This window comes from Anolis sagrei, chromosome 6, assembly GCF_037176765.1.
Source record: "Anolis sagrei isolate rAnoSag1 chromosome 6, rAnoSag1.mat, whole genome shotgun sequence".
NCBI lineage: Eukaryota > Metazoa > Chordata > Lepidosauria > Squamata > Dactyloidae > Anolis > Anolis sagrei.
The window spans coordinates 78,001,793-78,023,458 of NC_090026.1; the positions used below are offsets into that span (position 1 = coordinate 78,001,793).

General features: G+C 38.9%; 1 protein-coding gene across 2 annotated transcripts in view; it reads right to left on the reverse strand.

Annotated features, from left to right (window-relative positions):
- Positions 1–5,633: 5,633 nt before the first annotated feature.
- The window catches only part of FYCO1 (FYVE and coiled-coil domain autophagy adaptor 1), an 81,060-nt gene continuing 65,027 nt past the window's right edge, over positions 5,634–21,666 (reverse strand). For both annotated transcript variants that reach the window (XM_060781796.2, XM_060781794.2), the window contains exons 15-18: positions 17,770–17,865; positions 16,402–16,612; positions 13,829–13,938; positions 5,634–10,866 (exon numbers count right to left, since the gene is read on the reverse strand). In XM_060781796.2, the coding sequence (XP_060637779.2) occupies positions 10,791–10,866; positions 13,829–13,938; positions 16,402–16,612; positions 17,770–17,865 (493 nt within the window). In that variant the 3' untranslated portion in view covers positions 5,634–10,790. The remainder of the gene's footprint in view (positions 10,867–13,828; positions 13,939–16,401; positions 16,613–17,769; positions 17,866–21,666) is intronic.

Consider the following 21,666-nt stretch of genomic DNA (forward strand, 5'->3'; position numbering starts at 1 on the left):
ACCACCTTGACTTCCGTCACTAATCCACGCAGGATTTATGCACAATTTATTTAACCCTCTATACTAATACAATAAATTCCTCTTGTTTTTATTTCTTTAGCTCTCCCGTCAAGTATGCTAAGGCCAGCTTCCAGTTTCTTTCAAATATTTCATTATTTTCATATTTCAAATTGCTAGAAATCTTAGCCATCTGTGCATAATCCCACAGTTTATCCTTCCAATCTTTGATGCTTAATGTTTTCTCCCCTTTCCAATCTTTGGCAATTGTAATGCATGCAGCCGCAAAGCTGTACAAACAAATTTCTCTCTCTGGTTGTTCTAAGCTATCTCTGAATATCCCTAATAGGCACATCCCTGGGTTCTTTTTTACTTTGTTGTAGATCATTTTATTTGTTTCCTTTATTATTCTTTTCCAATTATTATTCTTTTCCAATTATTATTCTTTTCTGCACCAGTTCACACGACCACCATATGTGAAAGAAAGTCCCTTTCTTTCTTTTGCACCTCCAACAGGAACCTGTTTGTGAATTGTCCATTTTGGCTAGGAGGTCTGGAGTTATGTAGCATCTGTAGAACATTTTATATACGTTATCTCCAAGGGCTCTATTTGACATTTTTCTTCTGTGCATTGTTTTGAGAGTTTATTATTAATATTTAACTGTGAAGAGAATAAGAAATATATAAAATAAAGGAGCAACATTTCAACCACATTTTGTGTGGAACAAATGAAACTGTTGTGGAGATATATATCTATATCTATATAAATAAAAATGTAATGTTCATTTGTGGGATTAACATAACTCAAAAACCACTGGACGAATTGACACCAAATTTGGAAGCAATACACCTATCAGGCCAACAAGTCACCATCACTCATAACACTGAAAAACACAGCAGAAGAGACTTTAAAGCCAAAAAACAAAAAATACATTACAACTCATGCACAAAACCACATATATACACTAACACACTAACACACACATATATACATATACACAAATATATATATACACACATGCGCATATATATACACATAAAACACATATACACAGACTGGACCACAGCAATGCATGACAGGGGATGGCTAGTATATAGATAAAAACCTTACATGGGAAAGTTTAGAAAAGATTTGCAGCAAGGGAATGAATTTAATATATGACATATTCTCACATGATCTTAAACCTGCACATGTTCTACTCAAATGGTAGGGATGTAGACACAAAATAATCTTATATGTGCTCCCTTTTAAAAAGCCGTGGGCATTAGGTAAGTTGTGAAACACACAAGTAATGTTTCTGTCAGTTATAATAGACCTTCTAACTGCTGCATCGTCCCAAATTAATTTTTCTTCTTCTCCACAACTGTCATTCTATTCTAAAATACAAGCAGAACCCCTGATAAACATTAGCCAAGACTGATTTCAAAAAGAGGGAAATGCTGTATTGATTCAATTTAACATTTTAAATTCTTTTAAATTGCACCACCTACACAACAGTGGAAATGAAATAGAGTTTGCTTCTGCATCTCAGAATATGGGAGTAAGCAGCATTTTGTTGTGGGAAAGGGATGAAAAGTCAAAATAATTTGATTGCAGCTGCAGGACATACCTGGCCAACTGGACCAACAATACACACACACATGAGGGAAACATTAATCGTGTTGATTCTCTAGCATGCCCGTTTTTGAGCTGTCACTGGGCTTCAACCCCAAGAATCAATCCTCGTTGTCCCACCAGTTACAGATGGTACAGCTTTTTTGAAAAACGTAAAAAGGCAGTACATTTTATAGTGGATGAGTGGTTGAATTTTCATCTAAATTTTTCTCAGTGTCTTGGTTGTCTTATATCGGACATGTCCCAAATTTAATTTTCCAAATATCTGCAAATCAGGATCCCAAAACTAGGCTTTTTAGACTATGTGGTGTCATGTCTGATATAGACATTGGAAAAAGTCCTTTTGGTGACTGCAACACCCACAATCCCTCAGCATTCCTAGCCTGATGTTACTAATGTGCCCAATTATATAATTGAAACAGTAATTTAAATGAAGGCAAGAATTCTCAAAAGCAAAATGATTTTGAAAAAACCCAACTTCTCCAGGAAAAAAATGTGATTGTGATACTATGCAGCTTTGTAATTAGCCAGGACACAGAAAAATATAGTAGGTTCATAACCTATGCTATAGGTTTTGAAGTGGAAAAAATGGCCATTGAAGGATTTTGAAAACTTCAAGGAAATCTCACTGAAAAATAAAAAAGGGCAAATGCATGTGCTTACGTATATAATCCATTTCAAATAAGGTATTAAGAAATTATTCAGTTGTCTCATCAATCGTTGCGTCCGTCGTAGCTACAAATTTGTAACAATTTTCTTATTTTTGTTCTGCATGATTTTGAAATATTTTAATAAATAATATTGGTTCTAATAACATTTTATCAATTCTGGGCTGCATGACAATTAAACAATAATTCAACAAACATTTTGCTTTCCAATCAAATGCCTCTTTAATGTACTTCAAGGGAACCAGCATAATCATTGACTAATAATAAGTGCATTCATATTAATGGGTCTATCCATGATTCTGAATGATTACATATAAAAGTACTTCATTGAATCTTGACTGAGGACTTTTCTATTTTAGCTCTAAAACCCGAGGTGGGCCAGAGGTTTTTCTTGTCCAGGGCCTTAACACAGGATAAAACCGGCTGGGCAGTTTTGGCCCTGTGTTAAGCAAATTCAGCCAATATTCCAGAGCAGACCTGCACTTTGGGCAGTTTGTGGACAGCAGACCACCTCCAATGTGAACTGGTCTGCTGTCCACATGGGCTGGCTGTGCCATTTTCATGAGGAAAGGATGGATGAGGAATATATTGCCCTCATCCAGTTTCTCAAGTTGCTCCTGACAACAAAAAAATCACTTGGTGAGAGCTCATAGCCATCCCCAGTCACCCCTTTTCCCCTGATTTTCTGATGCTAGCCAAGGTGCCCACCAAGGGCCAGGAGCTCCCCAGAGCTCTGTAGCCATCAGCCACAGTGACAGGGTGACAGAAAAGGTAAGGATGATAGGTCAGCTGGGTTGAATAGGTTTCGGCTAGGCTGGACCAGGCTGTGGGTCAGAGGCCGATTGTCTGAATACTTCTTCTGCTTCTGGACTGGCCCAGGATTTGTGGTAGGTATAGATGAGCCCTGGATCATGCTTAGACCAGATCCATTGGTTTTTATTAGACTCCAGTTACCTATATAATCTAAGTCAATGGGGCTTTAAGCCAGGTGAATATTATACAATACAAACCTATACATGTCCACACAGAAATATGGTGAATTTCACCTGAAGTAGTGCTTACTTGTTGGTAAATGGACATAAGACCACAGCATTATTTGTTTAAATCTAACCAATTTCTATAAGACTGAGTTTATGCCAACTACTTTAAATAAAAAGAGCAGTGATCAGTTCCACCATTCTCTTTCCAACTCACCTTTTATGAAGAAAACGTCTTCTAGATGCCTAGATGCTGCTGCTTTTTGAGAAGGCATAATGTACATGCCTCAAAGATATCCAGATGTCAAATAGCCTTGTCCTTTGGAGACAGGAATCTAATTTTCTCTATGCCATTTGGTATGCTTAAAATTTTGGCACAAAAAATATGTACTTGAAAGGCCATCCCCTGGCCATGAACTTCTCTTGAACTTTGTGGAAAGATTTCAGCCTTATTATGATTCTTTATGTGACAATTTACGTGGGAAAAACTTGAAACATCCTTCAAAAAAACCTCTGACTTCTGCAAATCACTTTCATTATTACTGCTTCACCTCTAGATCTCTGTCTTAAAAGAGAGACAAAAGCAGATGATTTGGCTTCTTGAGGCTTCTGAGGCTAATGAACATTTTCTTATAGATTGGTGAGAATGTTTTAATCATTGGTAGATGAGTCACTTTTAAAAAATTCTCATCACTAAGAAATCCAATGCGATTCTAGACTGCATAACAGAAGTAGTGTCTAGATAGGGGGAATCCACAGTCCCACTGTATTCTGCTTTGGTCAGACCTCAGATAGAATGCTGTGACCAGTTCTGGAACCACAATTCAACTCCTGGGTCTTAGTTTGAGGACCCTTGTGTTAAGAGTTCTTTGAGTGTGTGTCTCTGCCTGGCAGGAGGTTGGACTGGATGACCCTCGTGGTCTTTTCCAACTCTATGATTCTAAGTGAGATTGAGAATGAATAGGTAAATGCCTCACAAACCCTGAAAAGTGCATGAAGTCTCAAGGACAGATTGGGTAGGGATGGATGGTAACTCACCGAAAACTTCCATCCCCTTAAAAGCTTTTCAGCCCTCTGAAACTATACCTAAGAGGACCTGGATCTTCCATAATTCAAATAATGCACTTTAAAAGTGATATCAGAACTGCAGAATTTCTGAAGTCTTTGCTAGATCATATTTGAACAGTTTAGAATTAGAAAAGTGGCCAAGATCCAACAGTGCATTCAATATCACTGGAAGTTGGACTTTCTTTCCTACTCCAACCTTCTACAGTGACCAACATTGTTTCCAGTGGGAAACTACCTAGCATTTTGACTGTTTTTAGTAGTAGATGAACTTACAAGGAGGGGGTGATGACCCTTTCTGTGGAAGCTATGTCATCCAGCAAAAGTGCACCATTGGATTGTCAACAGAATATGTGTTTTTTCACAAACAAGTAGAATGGCCAGCCAACTGGCACTTGATTGGCTGGAGATGAAGCACTCCAGCAGAGATGGAGAAGCAGAGATTTCTCTTCGGTCCTACCATGGAAGCATATAAGGACTCTCCAGCTAAGACACAGCCCAGTCTTCCCTTGACAATCTTTCCCATCCTCCTTTTCTTGACTTGAAGAAGTTCTGGAGGTATGTAGGAATGAGGCTGTGGTTTTGTTGGGTGAAGGTGTTATGCTTGTCACAGTGTTTAGGGTGGATTTTTTTTGGGAAAGTAAAATTTGCACCCAATTTCTTCACTTTGGGTATCTTCTTGAAGGATCTTGAGGGTTGAGAAATTCTGCGCAGGTTCATCACTTCTACCTTGCCCATAGAGACAATGGGAAATTCACAGTGACTTCTACTCGTGGATCCCAGTGTTGGCTGGGTGTGGAGGTCCATTGTGAACAGGCAGATCACCCAATGCTTGGACCCATGCCCTTTGCTGCACCCAGAGCTCTACCAGCTGTAACCAATAGTGTTGTGGCCATTTCAACTTCACCACTGTTTCCTGTGTTTCCAGGCCATATACTACACACCTCTCATGCCACATGAACCCTTCTAAGTGACTAAGGCTACACATTTCCACTCTCTAAGGATTTTGGCTCATATCTTGGGATACTTAGATGAAAGCATAAAAGAGTGCAAATTATTTTTATTTGAGTTGTTGCCCCTTGCTCAGGTCCTAGGCTGCTGCTCTACTGGATTCGAACCTTTGGCATCCTTGCTATTTGCTGGCCATGTTATATCCTCTGGCCCAACAAACATCACCAACCCGTGTTGCATCTCAGCAAGTCCCACCCTTTACCATTTGGGCTCCACTCCTCAAACTCAGGATCTAGAAACCTTACAAACTAATCAATTGAACAATTTGTTTCCATTTTTAAAATAAAACAATACAGTCACTTTAAATGATAGACACTTTTAATTAGTTCCTGAGTATAAAAGCATCCAGAAATATTCCAGTACAAAAGCCATCTGCATCCATACAAATGTACATATTTAACATATACATGAGTGATTATGTCCTCTGCATTCGATCAGGTGGAGTTCTATATCTTTATACCAGGTAATCTATTTTGACAGTTGCAAAATTTCTAACTTTTTAAAGGGTTAATGAAACCAAACTGAGATCCAACTAAAAAATAGAAGTTCAACTCCAAAATTGTGTTGCTTTTTTAAAATCAAGCTCATCACTGTTATTTTTGCATATCAACAGTTTTCAGCTTAGTGAATCCAACTTTCAGTAGAAACTACTAGAAAAGAACTTTGTCAAATTTGGAAGCAGAAGAAAACCAAAGTAACATTCTTTATGCAGAAAAAAATGCCATTTCAAAACTAGAATTCTGCCTGTCTGCCTGGAACTCTCTTCTGTTCAGACACGGACATATCTGAAAGGATAAGATACATCTAGAGTGACCCTACTCTGTTCAGTGGGACTTACTTCTTGATGGTTTGCATAGGATTCTGTCCTTTTTTAGCAACAGATTTAAAGAAATATGTGAATCAACAAGATATGATTCATTATTAGCAGGATTTGGAAAATGATGACATGTCTGGGAATGTGTGGCCATCAAGATACCCTTGGACTCTAGGTCCCATTGAGTCCACACAAACCAGCCAATTGTGAAAGATGATGGGAGTTGTATTCCAGTGGCAACACATCTCCCATCCCTGCAGTGGGATGAGCACTGTCCTTTTAACGTACTCTAGTAGATAATGGCTTTGAAATATTGTTAAGGCTCTACACTGGAGTTGAAACATCTGGTAATTGGGTCAACATGCTACTACTCATCATTGACTAACTTCAGACCAATGAAATAAACTATGCTGAACCATCAACATTTGATCAGCTTTGAGTTTCACAATAATTTTTTTTGTCCTGTATACTGAGTCAGCATGATGTAGTGGTATGAGTGGTAGGACAACAACTCTGGAGATCAGGGACTAAATCCCAGCTTGGCCATGGAAACATGCTGGGTGACCTCAGGCAAGTCATATACACTCTGCCTTGGCAAGATTTGGACATGAGAGGTTTCCTTCCTCTACCTTTCGTGTACAAATCTTGCCAAGGAAATCTCATGATAGGTTTGCTTGAGAGTCACCATAACTCAGAAGTGGCTTGAAGGCACATAATAGTAACAACACTGGGAATGCATTGTTTTTTGAGAGATAGTCTTCCTTCTGTATTTTTAGTTGTATTATTCACTTTCTGCTTTGTTTATAAAGTTTGGAGAGATCCTAGAAAAGTTACTTTTCATACCTTGGTTGTATGAATCCTCCAGCCAGCCTGGCTGGAAGAGCTTGGAAGCAGTAATTCAAGAAAAACAATATGCCAAAACTCTGTCTTTGGATATGTTCAGACTAGCAATAAACAGAATTAATAGCTTCATTAAACAGATTTTGATAGTGCAGTTAATGACTTCATTGTTCTCTTTCAAAACTCTAGAGAGAACGAACTGCAGAATTCCAAATGGGCTTCTTCTCATGTTCTCAAGGTTCCAGCATTGCTGCCTACTCAGTCTTTTGAAGCTTGCAGAGCCTGACTGATATTGTTACTCAGAATAGCAGAAACCTCAGTGTTTTTTGAAGGAGACGCTAATAGAGCCTGAAAGCCTTCACTAAATTGTACTGTTTTTTGTGTGCTTCAAGTCACCTCTGACACGTGGTGACACTAAGTAACCCTATCATGGGATTTTTTAGGACAGAGAGTGTGTCTCACCAAAGGCCACCCAACAAATTTCCATTGCTGAATGGGGAATCAAATCCTGCTCTCCAGAATCCTAATTCAATGTTCAAACCACTATATTAGTTCTCAAGTTGTAGTAGAGCTTGTTTACTGTACTGCATAGCCTTAAAAATGCCAAAAGAAAGGTAGCACCTCTAAAACTTGATGCGCTCAAGACATCCAGGCACATGAGATGCTGGACACAGCAAAACTCAACCATGTTCCAGGCCATCTACTACCCACCTCTCCTGTAATTCTGGAATAGGTCTGAAGAAACTGAGTTCTGTGGCTACTCCAGAAATATACTTGTTGTACCTATCCTAGAATCTGTTACAATAGAACTCCTTGCATGATATCCTTATTGTAGATTCCCCCCTGCCTCAAAAAACCCTGTTAGTAATAATAACTGTGAACATATAATTTAGTGATCTACCACTTACAGGTACTATTTCCATTTCCTGTCATCAAAATGAAAGTGACTAATAATGGTATAAGATTTTTAAAAATATAATTCTCAAGCAATAGCAGATTAGTTCTGGGAGAACATAAAATCGGTATGGCTATGTGAGCAAAATGAAATAAAATGCCATTAGAATTGTGGATGCAGATACAGCATGAGACCAAAATTGTGACACTGTATTTCTGACAATAAGGCTGGTTAGTAAATCTTCCCATTTAATAGTTTATAGTTTTTAGAGTCAATTCTTTGTGTTGGATCCAGAGAAGCATCCCGCATTATCATTTTCTGGATCTAACCCTTTTAAAAAAGTAAATAAGATGAAATCAAAGCTTTAAGATAAAATACAGACAAATAAAAGGATCCAGGCATCCTGTTCACCCGTTCAACTATGTATATTTAAAACCATAAATTGGGATTGATAAAAGTCGCATCAACCTGAATTGTGAAACACACACACCTCTGCAAAATTAGAAATCCATACCCCAAATCACAGCAACGTCGACTGGCAAGTCAGAGCTATGATATTATGAGGATTTCAGTCCAAAGTCCTTTAGATATTTATTGCACATTCCATGGAAAACTCTGTTTCAGCTTCTAACGTTGAAATTCTTATTGCAGTTCAGTTCAAAATAAAAGACACTTCTGGCACTTCAATAACAACACCATTAAATAATTCAGTGGCAAATGCACAAATTAGAAGCTACCACAGATGGGATCTCTATGTTATAGTCCGCAATATCTTCTTAAATGTATCAGTCAATCCATACATCTCTGAATACAAGTATTCAGTATATTACAGGAGCCTTGTGCTGGTATAGCCACCACCAAAATCTGCATAATAATAATGCATGGCAATATCATGCAACTAACTATGTCACATAGCTTTGATTAGAATAAGTCTGTAGAGGTATGAAGCATACAAAGAAATGCCATTGTCTGTGAAAAGGATTATAAATGGTAAAAAGTGAGTTGCAGTTCAGTCATACTGTAATTTCCGCTCCCCACACAACGTAGCACCTTTTTATCAAAGGAACAGAAGGATGTTTCTCCTTCCTCTATCATAGATCAGTCTCCTTGCTAGAAAATTTGCACCAAATGCAGCATTGCATAGATATATTTTTGTATAGTTTAGATAAACTAAATGGCTTATCAATGATTGGCACACAGTCCAGAATCATTAGTATTCCTATGAAAATCTTGTTTTAAAAATAGCTTACCTTGTAATTTAATCATTCTAAAGAGTAAAACTGCCTTATTCACACGGAATTAAAATATTTAAGAGAAAGACACACTTTGTGTTTACAATTAAACGAGTGGTCTGTTAAAGTAGCTGTTAGGAAACCATGATATGAATGAGAAATGGGTGATACACAGAATCTGCTCATTTCCACGTGCTTGGTCACAGCAGATGAACAAACCAGAAAAAAGCTCTGCATCATGTCCACAGTATGATCAACTGTGACAAACAAGTTAGAATTGAAAACTGACTTTGCGAATCCTGGTTTATCTGGATGCAGTTGACTTAATCCCAGGTTTTGCTGTTATGTAAGGTTTTCTCTTTCTGGTTTGTTTACCCATTTTTGCCATGGGGGGAGTAAACAGGCTGCATGAACCAACTTAGTGTCAATTTACCCCATTCATTAAACCATGTCTTTAGGCTAAAAAGGAGATGTGCAAACAGCCATCAATTTGCCAGTTTTGGAACTAGTCAAATTTAGGCCTCATTCTGAGCAGCTCTTCAAAGCAAAAAATTGGGGCCATCCTAAAAACAAACACTATAAGTGTGTTGTAGGTTTTTTCGGGCTATATGGCCATGTTCTAGAGACATACATGGCCATATAGCCCGAAAAAACCTACAACAATGCAGTGATTCCAGCCATGAAAGCCTTGGACAATACATTAAACACTATAAGATTATTCTGCTACCAGGGCCAATTGAAGCACCAGTATTGGATACAGTTTGCTACATTATGAAATTGTGAAAATATAAAACAAAATTATAACAAAATTATCAGTCCACACTGATATTCTGTTGTTTTTACAGCACACCAAGCATTTAGGTTTCACTTGCCAAGCAAGTTGTGCTTTGCATCACATGTATGTATTTATTTATGCAATTTATGCCTCACTTTTCTCCCACAATGGGATCCAAGGGATTGGAACTGACAAGAACTGGGAATTTTCACATTGAGAACAAATAAACGCTAGTATGCTGTGATATGTATCTGAAGCTATGTAACCTGACCCAAAGCCACTTTTACGCAATGTTTAGTTGTGATCACACAGCAATATATGTGCTTGAGGAGCAGAAAGGCATGAAGAATCGCTCTGCAAAACTCTTGTGCGATGCAAATTGGCTGGAGTTTGACTGTCACCTTCCTAAATGTGGAGCATGTCTAGACTGAACCTTGTTAAAAATACCTTCTGATTTTGCAGAGCTGAATTTGAATTCCATCCTTTTTGCAGCATTTCACAGAACCAATACTACTTTAACGTCTTTATATACAACTTCCAACCCAGCAAATCAAAAGCAAACTGCATATTTCTTAGCCCTTTGAAAAGGTATATCTGGATTGTGCGCCTTTTTTGTGTGCATCAAATGCAGCAATGCATAGTTATTTTTTGTTTATTTCAGATAAACAAAATGGCTTATAAATGATTGGCACACAGTCCAGAATCATTAGTGTTCCTATAAAAATTAACTTCTTTTTTATAAGTGCCTTCATGTTAAGTGGTTTAAAAAATTATTGCATAACCCTAAGAGGGCTTCCGACACATCTGTAATTTTAGTGGTCTCTTGAATATATAAATAGTAGTGTTTTTAAAAAATATAATTTGGAAAAATACAGTATATAAATATTACACATATTCAAGGCTATGGAAAATCACTTCCATCGTAGATGATTGGGCGTTGAGCAGCTAAGTGAAAAAATACTTTCTTTGAGATAAACCTGTAGGGAAACAACAAGAGAAGAAACAACACTTGAGTTGAAGCAGTAAATTAATACTGAACAAATGAGCTGCATATAGATTGCATTGAAATCAAAGTCGCAACTGAACTGTTATATTACTGAACTTCCTCTCTATTAGGAGCAGTAGCATTCAAACAATATCGTTTGCATATCTATACACATAACAAAAGTGAAAATATGTATGTGTATATGTGGCTGGAGTGTCCACTTACACAGACAGGCTCCTGTCTCCACAAACAGCTACAGCCACAAACACTCAAGAGACACCAAAGGCCTTTCCTCCAATGACATTGCAGGTTATAGTGAGCACCACAAACAGCATACTGCCCACCACCCAAGTGAAGGCTTTCATACAGGGACAATTTCATCCTAGATTTTCTGTTTTTCCTCCACCACAGACATCCCAGTGTTTCTTACTCTCTCCATTGGTGTGGAATTTGCATGACCCTTCCCACTGCACCTCCCATAACCCTTTCCCATTATTTTCTGTGGCACACAGCAGAGGAATTAATCTGCAACTGAACATACTAGGGAGGTTTGGGGAGAATTCACCATGCTTTATAGGAGTTGTAGGTACTAGGATGTATAATTCACCTGCAAACTAAGAGGACTGTGACTCCACCAACGATGTACCTGGAACTAGCTTGGCCTGCAGAACCCCCATGACCAACAAAAAATACTGGATGTCTTTGGAGGGATTTATAACAGTTGCAGTTCACCTACATCCAGAGCACACTATTAACCCAAACAATGATGGATCTGGACCAAACTTGGCATGCATACCCAATATGCCAAAATTTGAATACTGATGGGGTTGGAGGGGAATTGTCCAGGAGATTTTGGAGTTGTTTGTTGTTGTTGTTCATTCGTTCAGTCATCTCCGACTCTTCGTGACCTCATGGACCAGTCCACGCCAGAGCTCCCTGTTAGCCGTCACCACCCCCAGCTCCTTCAAGGTCAGTCCAGTCACTTCAAGGATGCCATCCATCCATCTTGCCCTTGGTCGGCCCCTCTTCCTTTTGCCTTCCACTTTCCCCAGCATCATTGTCTTCTCTAGGCTTTGCTTTCTCCTCATGATGTGGCCAAAGTACTTCAACTTTGTCTCTAGTATCCTTCCCTCCAGTGAGTAGTCGGGCTTTATTTCCTGGAGGATGGACTGGTTGGATCTTCTCGCAGTCCAAGGCACTCTCAGAACTTTCCTCCAACACCACAGTTCAAAAGCATCTATCTTCCTTCGCTCAGCCTTCCCTAAGGTCCAGCTCTCACATCCGTAGGTGACTACAGGGAATACCATGGCTTTGACTAGGCAGATCTTTGTTGCCAGTCTGATGTCTCTACTCTTTACTATTTTATCGAGACTGGACATTGCTCTCCTCCCAAGAAGTAAGCGTCTTCTGATTTCCTGGCCACAGTCTGCATCTGCAGTAATCTTTGCGCCTAGAAATACAAAGTCTGTCACGGCCTCCACATTTTGGAGTTGTAGATACTGGGATGTATAGTTCAATGAGAATTGTGAACTCCACCAAAGATGGAATTGAACCAGACTTGGCACACAGAGCCACCATGACCAGCAAAAATAAAACTGGAGGTCTTTGGAGGAAATTCACCTTGATTTGGAGGAATTGTAGTTCGCCTACATCCAGAGAGCACTGTGAACCTAAACAACAATGGATCTGAACCAAACATGGCACGCATATCTGATATGCCAACATTTGATTACTGGAGGGGTTTGGGGGGAACTGACCTTCCTTTCTGGGACTTGGAGTTCATCCACAACAAGAAAAACTGTGACCTCCACCGATGATGGACCTGGACCAAACTTGGTACACAGAACCCTCATGACCAACTTAACCTTTTACTGCAAGGGTTTGAGGGGACTGACTCACCTTATTGGGAGTTGTAGTTTACCCTACAGCCAGAGAGCATACTGAACTCCACCCCACCAATGATGCATCTGGAGCAAACTTGCCCAACACAAACGAACTTTAAGTACTGGTGGAGTTTTTCAGGGCATAATGTGAGTTGTAGTTCACCCACAACCTTATTAATTATGTACAATTAAAAATTGACTTTTTCAAATAACCCAGACAATGCCAGGTACCCGAGCTAGTTTAGAAATAAACCTTATTAACTGCAAGGGAGTTTATTTTCATGTATGAGCATATTTATTTAATTACCTGTTTTAACTTTTGACTTACAGGGTACAATCACAGCTTGTAAACATCGTTTTTATACTATCATTCCCAGAATCTCCCAATGTCCATGCTAGCTGGATGATACTAGGAGCCATAGTCTAAAAAGCCCTTTTCCAAGCTGTGTATGAGATTTTCCAAAACATCATCCTCTAATTAAAATCATACCCCAGCTCCTTCAAAACTGAACAGCTGCTGCTAAAACATCAAGAGCAATTAATGAAAAACTAAACCTCCCAAAGGTACTACAGTGTGTCTGATCTCAGAAGCTAATTAGGGTCACATCTTGTCACGACTTGGAAGAGGAACTATCTGAGAAAGGCAATGGCAAACTTTCACTGAAAAAAACTCACCAAGAAAACCCTTCAATAGGGTCACTATAAACTGGAGTTGACTTGAAGGTTAGTAACAATGTCAACATGTGCTTAGGGCACCCAGCAAAGACAGCATCCTTTAGTTTTTAAAATACATTCTCCTTTAGATTGAGTTACAATTTTAATGTACAATCTTTTCGTGAAAGGGAAAACAAATGTGTATGCAATGTCTGAATGCAAAGCCTCAGAAGGAATAAGTTTAAAACATCTATTCAGATACGACAGCTTATTTGATATTCTACAAAGGATAAAATGTCACTTATTTCATAGTTAGGTGGCCAAGTGTTAAACTAGGAATTTTGATCAAGGCAGCTCCCTGAGCTTGTTGTGTGTTGCATCTGGGCCTCCTTCCTCACCCACTCCAAATACACCAACCTTGAGAAAGTGTTGTCAAATATTAGGATGTATATCCCAGGATTTCTGACTTTCACCTTCCCACGTATAGTTTCCTTATGAGAGTTGCAGCGAGTCATAGGAATAAGAACCTGCAAAAGATACAGTAGAGCTAAGTGTGAATACATTTCTTCCTAAAAAATAATTGCCACTATCTGCAGTACCAAAGCAACTTTTTTTAATCCAGCAAGAAGCAACATGTGACCCTTCAAATGTTGCTGGATTGCATCTGCCATCAGATTAATGATGCACCTATACTATAGAAATAATACAGTTTGATTCCACTTTAACTGCCATTGCTCTATGCTAAGGAATCCTGAGAGTTGTATTGTTATAGGGTCTTTAGTCTTCTGTGCCAAAGAGTGCTGGTGCCTCACTAAATCCTAGGATTCCACAGCATTGAGTCATGGCAGTTAAAGTGGTGCCGAATTGCTTTAATTCCATACTGTAGATGCAGATTTAGTCAGCATTGCCCTTTCCTAGCCTAACCAAGGTGGGGAATGAATAGTTCATCAATACTTGGAAATCTCCTGGTTCTTCAGATCTACCCCAATGCCACTTAATCTCAGGAATGTAGAAACTGAGATCCTGCATGGTAGACTCAGTGAACAGAGTGAAGCTTTCTGAATAAATAAACACAGAATTGCATTGAACGCCAAAAACAAGTGTAACAAACAAAACTAGGATGCAATGAGGTTCTTCAAATATTTCCAAAGACTTCAACATATCTAGTGTTTTCACTTTTTCCTTCTGAATACCATTTAATTTAAGAAGATTCCTCCAGTCCTTCCTTTTCATGCAGTGGAAAGCAATCACCAGCAGAGGTCTCATAAACACTGTTCAATGCAACTCATGGGGAGAAAGTTTTCCCAACTAAGTAGGAGAAACTGAAACACTGCTTTTTAAAAAAATGTGTGTGTGTTTTCAAAAAAATCAAAGATGATGAGACAATTTTCAGAAAAATACAACTACGGTACTTCTCACACTATTGACAGTTTTTTGAAAATTTAGCATAGCAAAAAATGCAGTGTGATAGGATAAACCAAGATCATAAGATCACCCCACCAGCTCAATAGATATCTTGAGCAATGATTAATCTGTTTACCTCAAGAAACTATGAAATTGTTGTTTCTATTAGATGTTTCATGTTTTGTCTTATGTCTGTTACAACAGATGTGTTTTTTATTTAATTTTAGTTGTTACATCATAATTCCTGTTTATATGTTGGGTTGTTTAAATTTTGTTAGCATGGATGTATTGTTGTTGTATTTGGGCACTGCATGTTTGCCTTTTATATTTGGAATCCACTCTGAATCCCTTCGGGGAGATAGAGCGGAATAATAATAATCTTCAACGAGTCACAGAGATGTATATGGAGTTCATCCTCTATTTAACTCTCACATTACAGCCGTCTGAGATAGGCTAGGTTGAATAAGAGTGATAATCATATAATCATAGAGTTGGAAGAGACCACATGGGTCATTATTTATTTATTTATTTCACGTACTTCTACCCCGCCCTTCTCAACCCCCGAGAGGGGACTCAGGGTGGCTTACAAAAGGCACAATTCAATGCCTACACAATAATACAGATAAACATATATAAACAGCAATTAAACAATTATAACAGTTAAAAACAATCAATTATGCATCTAGTCTAACCCCCTGCCATGCAGGAAAAGCACAATCAAATTATTCCTGCTGGATGGCCATCTAGCCTCTATTTAAAAGTATCCAAGGAAGGAGCTTCCACCACACTCCAAGGCAGAGATTTCCACTGCTAAATAGCATTTACATTCAGGAAGTTTCTTCCTAATGTTCAGGTGGAATCTCATTTCCTGTAATTTGAACCCATTGCTCTGAGTCCTAGTTTCCAGGGCAACAGAAAACAGCCTTGCTCCCTTTTCCTTATAGCATCCTTTCATATATTTATACATGGCTATCAGGTCTCCTCTCAACCTTTTCTTTTGCATGCCCAATTCTTTAAAATGCTCCTCATAGGGCATAGTCTTTGGATCTTTCATCACTTTATTTGCTCCCCCCCCCGCCCCCGCCCCCGCCCCCGCCCCGGACAACTTCCAGCTTGTCAATATCTCTTTTGAACTGTGATGCCCAGAATTGGACACAGTATTCCACGTGAGGTCTAACCAAAACAGAATAGAGAGGCACCATGACTTCCCTTGATCTATTCAGTGGTTCCCAACCTTTGGGCCTCCAGGTGTTTTGGACTTCAACTTTCAGAAATCCTACTCAGCTGTTTACCAGCTGTTAGGAACTGTGGGAACTGAAATCCAAAACACTTGGAGGCTGAAAGGTTGGGAACCACTGACTAGACACTATACTAATCCCAATGAAGTTTTATGGCGCAGCTCTATAACTTATACAACATAATAGCTGTCTCTAATATCCCTTCCTACTAAGAACTTTGGAGACTTTGATAGCAAAGAAAAAGACTATTCATCATATCTGAATGAATTTTGTTTCTTAAAATGCTAAGAGCAATGCCAAAGTTAGTTCAGCAGAGGAAAAAAAAAACCCTTGACCCAGTTGTCTTACTTTACTTTGATCCAGCGGCGCTTCTTCTGATTCCTGGTACACGACACTGAATGAAATGCTCTTTGGTTCTGAGGAAAACACCCAGCTTATTGTAAGGCCAGTTTCTATCACAGTGATAGGAATAGTGCTGTAAGTGTTTGACTTAATGAATAATTCTCTGTTAGATTCTCCAAACTTGAAAATGTCCTCCACGGTGAGTGGCAGCTTTAGCCTGGGGGAAGGACACAGAAGGTGAGAGACAGGGAGAAGAGTGCATGAGAGCATGACAACAGACACATTTGATTGATGGGGCACATAAGCACAAGAAAACATTTCATTCACAAGCCAATTGATGCTTCCAAGAGGCTGCTGGGAGTATGTGATTCTTCCTAATGGAGCAGGAAGGGCCATGCTTTCTTGTTGCAAAGGAAATTGCATGAGAGATCAGTTCCAAAATTCTTTGTGTAGCATGACTTTTGCATAACCTGGAAACATTTTTTCTTATCTGAAATTAGCAATGTTCTGAATATCATATTATTTTCCCACACTTAATGTGGAATAATCCCTAATCAAGTATTCCCCATCATCCGATATATAATATATTCCGATATCCAAAATTGTCCACATGGATGGCTAAGACAGTGACACCTCTTAGTTTCTGGATGGTACACACATTTTTTTTCATACATAAAATTATTTTTGGTCATGTCAGAAGCAACTTAAGAAACTGCAAGTCACTTCTGGTGTGTGAGAATTGGCCGTCTGCAAGGATGTTGCCCAGGGGACACCCGGATGATTTGATGTTTTTATCATCCTTGTGGGAGGCTTCTCTCATGTCCCCGCATGAAGAGCTAGAGTTGATAGAGGGAGCTCATCCGCCTCTCCCCGGATTCGAACCTGCGACCTATCGATCTTCAGTCCTGCCAGCACAGGGATTTAACCCACTGTGCCACAGGGGGCTCCAAAATTATTAAAAATGTGGTATTAAAATTACATAAAGGAGTGTATGAGAAATAAATAAATTTCATGTTTAGAGTTGGGTCCCATCTCCGAGATGTCTTATCATGGACATATACACAAATATAGATGTTCTAACATCTGAAATCCAAAACACTTCTGGTCTGAAGCAATTTAGATAAGGAATACTCAACCTATACCAAACAAAGCAACATTTTGAAAATGAAAAGAACATGAAAATAGTTAATATTTGGTTTTCAGCTTGGGTTTGGATCCAATTTTTCATCAATTGCCTAAAAGCAATGGCTTCAAAAATCCAGTGGAGCTTTGTTCACATATATACCTTTAAACTCAATGGAAATTACTTCTGAGTGGTTATGTTTATGTTTTTAATTTTTAAGAATGACAGACCAAAAAATAGGTTTTGCTTACATCAGTTCTCCAGACTTCAGCAAGCATATTTCCACGTCTTGGGTCATTTGCAAGTCATCGGACTCATCAAACGTTAAGGAACTAATTGTGCTGTTTCTGGGACAGAGAGAAAGAAGACCATCATTCAATATCTTCCTAAAAGTTTCCAGGAATGCCCATTCTTGATTGATTGATTGATATATATACACACACACACAAACACACACATATATGTATGTTTATACTTTGCCATGACCCGCAAAACAAATGTATGATACATTTAAACAACAGATCATTTTAAAAAGTCATCTACATCTAACAGGGATGCAAGATTGTACAACATTGCTTTCTACCACAAAATCAAATTTTTTACATTACATTATTCATTAATTTGATTATTTAAAATGTTTGCACTCCATCTGTAAGGCAGAAGTGGGACTTTTTAGAATGTTTTAAAGTTTGTAGCAGCACGCAGCAATGTAAATTATTCTTATTGGTAATTTTACTTTATAAAGAAGATGGCTAGATGTCACTAGATGGCAGTAGATCACTGAGGTATTACCTCCAAAAAGCCTGGCATTATATTTCTCTGGTGTGCACCCCTGCATGTGGAGCAGAAACAAGGTTGTGTCTTTGTGTGTGTGTATCTGTGTGAGTTATCTCCCATCATTAATAGTTATAAGGCAGGTAAGTATACATGGTGTATTTCGCCCAGAAATATAGTGTGGTATAACTTAAAATAGTTGACTGGGACTTTGGAGATTTGAGTTCTACCCCCCCCCCCCCCCCAGCTAAAAACTTATCTGGAAGACTTTGGGTTGATCATTTTCTCCTCCTGGCCTGCCTTCAAAGGCTGTTTGAAACAAGACGGGAAGGAAGATTGCAATCTGCTCCTCCATGAACTTATTGGAGGAAACCTGTCTTACAAATGCAATAGTCAAAATGCTCTGAAGAACTATTAATGCTCTGAAGAACTGAACTGCTATGCAATAGGGCTACAGTGAAATCTTTTAAAATGCACACACCCAGATGTTTTATGTACTTGCCAAGGCTTTCTGGTTTTAGTATATATAATTTTATACATAATTTTTTAGTATCAGTATTATGATGGAATCAATACTCCATATTTATGACAAGTGTTGGACTTGTTAAAATTGCAAAGGGTTCATGCAAACAAAATGAACTAACTGTACTAATACAGTTTGACACTTGCTTCTAGAGCAGTGGTTCCCAAACTTTGGTCCTCTCAGTGGTTCTCAACCTGTGGGTCCCCAGATGTTTTGGCCTTCAACTCCCAGAAATCCTAACAGCTGGTTAACTGGCTGGGATTTCTGGGAGTTGTAGGCCAAAACACCTGGGGATCCACAGGTTGAGAACCACCAGAAATCCTACCCATTTTAACAGGTGTAAGGAATTGTAGGAGCTGAAGTTCAAAACACCTGGAGAACCAAAGGTTGGGAACTACTGAACTGGAGGAACAGTGAGTTGGATTCATTTTTGGTAAAAGTTGCAAATTTCTTGAGAAATAAAATTTAAAACGAATATGGGAAAACGATTTATCCAGCTGTAATCTGGACCAAATAATAGTGTGTGAAATAAAAAAAAATATGCTGCAGAAGAAAACTGAGAAACTGCAACCAATTGTGATTCTTCAGGGCAACTCTAAAGTAACTTCCAGCTGGAGTCACTTACTGTATTTCAATAGGGGTTTACTATTATCCAATTTCCTGTTTCCACAGTAGGTAGCACTCATGGATACAAGGTTTATACTGTATATTAATGCAATTTAATGTTATTTAGAGAGCCAGTATGGTATGATGTTTTGAAAGCTGGTCTAGGGCTCTGGAGACCAGGGTTCAAATCCTCACTTTGCCATGGAAACCCACTTAGGCAAGTCACATTCTCTCAGCCTTTCTCCCAGGCTTTCACATTCGCTCAGCCTTTGGGGGTGATCTTTGGGAAGTAGCAGCCAATAGTGAAAGGACCAAGGCAGTGACATCTCCAGCTCATCCCCTGTTTGGATATCAGCCAGCACGTCAATGACTTAAATCAAGAAATAGTTTTCTAAGATCTACAGAGACACTCGCTGGAACACCTCAGCAAGCGAGAGTCCAAAAGTGGCAGGCTCAAACCCAGAACCTCAATCAATGGCTGATACCAAATGAGAGACTCCCCCCTGGGCACACAGAAAACTGGGCGACTTGGAAGGTGCTAAAAAGACTGCATTCTGGCACCACGAGATGTAGACCCAACCTTAAGAAATGGGGCTACAAACTGAAATCCAAGACATGTGAGTGTGGAGAAAAGCAAACCACTGACCACCTGCTGCAATGCAACCTGAGCCCTGCCACATGCACAATGGAGGACCTTCTTACAGCAACACCAGAAGCACTCCAAGTGGCCAGCTACTGGTCAAAGGACATTTAATCAACTACCAAGCTTGCAAACTTCGTGTTTTGTTTGTTTGTTTGTTAAAAAATGCTACACAACTGTTTGGTCTGCTCCTGACACGATAAATAAATAAAGCCTTTGGGGGAAGCACACCTTGCCAAGAAAACCCGGCAATAGAGTCATTACAGATTGGAAAATGACTTGAAGGCATACAACAACATTATTTAACTTTCTGACAAGATATAGTTTTAATTGCATTTTCTAAAAAATATATATTATATAGTAAATTGTCTTGGGTCTTATGCTGGAAAGGAGGCAAAATGTAAATTACATCAATAAAAATATAGAAAACATTTGAGACCTGAAATTAGTATATGAACATTTTTCAACTCTATGAACCCAATGCTCTGCAATGACTAGAGAAGCATTCATGTTGTCCTTATTGACAGCTTTTGGGAAATGAACATTGAGAAGGACATTCTAGACATCTGAATATATTTCTAGCTTTCTCATATATTTTGTAAATATAGTTGTTAAATTAGATACAAGTTGTAAATTTTAAAATTTACTAAAATTCCAGAAATACTCATCCTTTGTGAGGTTTTGCAGACTTTTTTTTTAAAAAAACAAGCAACCTTAATATATTTCATCACAGGAATCTATCTATCTATATGGTATTTAAAAAAAAAAGCAGCTCACAAATGAAAAAGTAGGTCACTGCTGCGGTGTACTGAATTGTCACTGAAGTGGTAAACCTCTGTCTGGGCGGGATTGCTTCAGATCTCTGCAAAGGGCTTGCATAATTAAATACATAACTCACTGCTAAGAATTCTTCTCCTCAATAAACTGTTTTTTTGTATCCTGGGAAAAGTATTCTGTAGAGGAGCATTCAGTCTTTTGAATCTCTGTTTGGATATGTAAATGGAATAATTCAGTTAGATTACCAGTGCAAAAGAACCGAGACTTTGCAGTACTGACGAATCAGATCATCTTTCTTAACAGCCTGGTTACTCCCTCTGCCCCTCTACTGGGGACAAAAAATGCCAAGCTCCTTGAGCTATTAAGACAGCAAGGTTCCTCCTTCCTTAGGCGATCCCTCATTGTCCGAGTAGGATTGTCTTCTTAGATCGGTGTACTAGTGGTGGTTATGTAGGTGACTGTGGAGTCCTATGGTGGCCCCGGTCGGGGTTGGCTTGATGTGCCTTCCTCTCCACATGTTTCTCTCTTTCGCCCTCCATTTGTGCCTCTTCAAATGCTACAGCACTGCTAGTCACAGATGACCTCCAGCTGGAGAACTCAAGAGCCAGAGTTTCCCAGTTCTCAGTGTCTATGCCAGAGTTTTTAAGGTTGGCTTTGAGCCCATCTTTTCTTGTCCACCAACATTCTCTTTTCTTGTCCACCAACATTCCGTTTTCTGTTTTTGAGTTCAAAGTAGAGCAATTGCTTTGGGAGACAGTGGTTGGGCATCTGGACAATGTGGCTGGTCCAGCAGAGTTGATGGCGGAGGACAATCGCTTCAATACTGGT